The sequence below is a fragment of the Pteropus alecto genome, unplaced genomic scaffold (genome assembly GCF_000325575.1).
Source record: "Pteropus alecto unplaced genomic scaffold, ASM32557v1 scaffold3, whole genome shotgun sequence".
Taxonomy (NCBI): domain Eukaryota; kingdom Metazoa; phylum Chordata; class Mammalia; order Chiroptera; family Pteropodidae; genus Pteropus; species Pteropus alecto.
In genome coordinates, this window is record NW_006442484.1 from 43,067,875 (window position 1) to 43,068,179 (window position 305).

Genomic DNA, 305 nt, shown 5'->3' on the forward strand with positions numbered 1-305 from the left:
CTGGGGGGCCTGCCCTCCCATGGCGGCCGCGGGGCAGCTGTGGCTGCTCTACCTGTCCGCAGGGCTCCTGCCCCGGCTCGGCGCCGCCTTCAACTTGGACACCCGCGAGGACAATGTGATCCGGAAAACTGGGGATTCCGGGAGCCTCTTCGGCTTCTCGCTGGCCATGCACTGGCAGCTGCAGCCCGAGGACAAGCGGCTGTGAGTTCCCCGACGCTTCCCACCCCCACCCGGGCGCCGGCCCTGCTCGTTCCCGCCACCGGCCCTGCCCCTCTGCCACCCCGCCCGGGGCTCCGCCGGCCCGC

General features: G+C 73.4%; 1 protein-coding gene across 2 annotated transcripts in view; it reads left to right on the top strand.

Annotated features, from left to right (window-relative positions):
• The first annotated feature begins 8 nt into the window (after positions 1-8).
• Positions 9-305, top strand: part of ITGA6 (integrin subunit alpha 6) — a 69,159-nt gene continuing 68,862 nt past the window's right edge. For both annotated transcript variants that reach the window (XM_006921196.3, XM_015596690.2), the window contains exon 1: positions 9-201. In XM_006921196.3, coding sequence (XP_006921258.1) covers positions 20-201 — 182 coding nt within the window. In that variant the 5' untranslated portion in view covers positions 9-19. The remainder of the gene's footprint in view (positions 202-305) is intronic.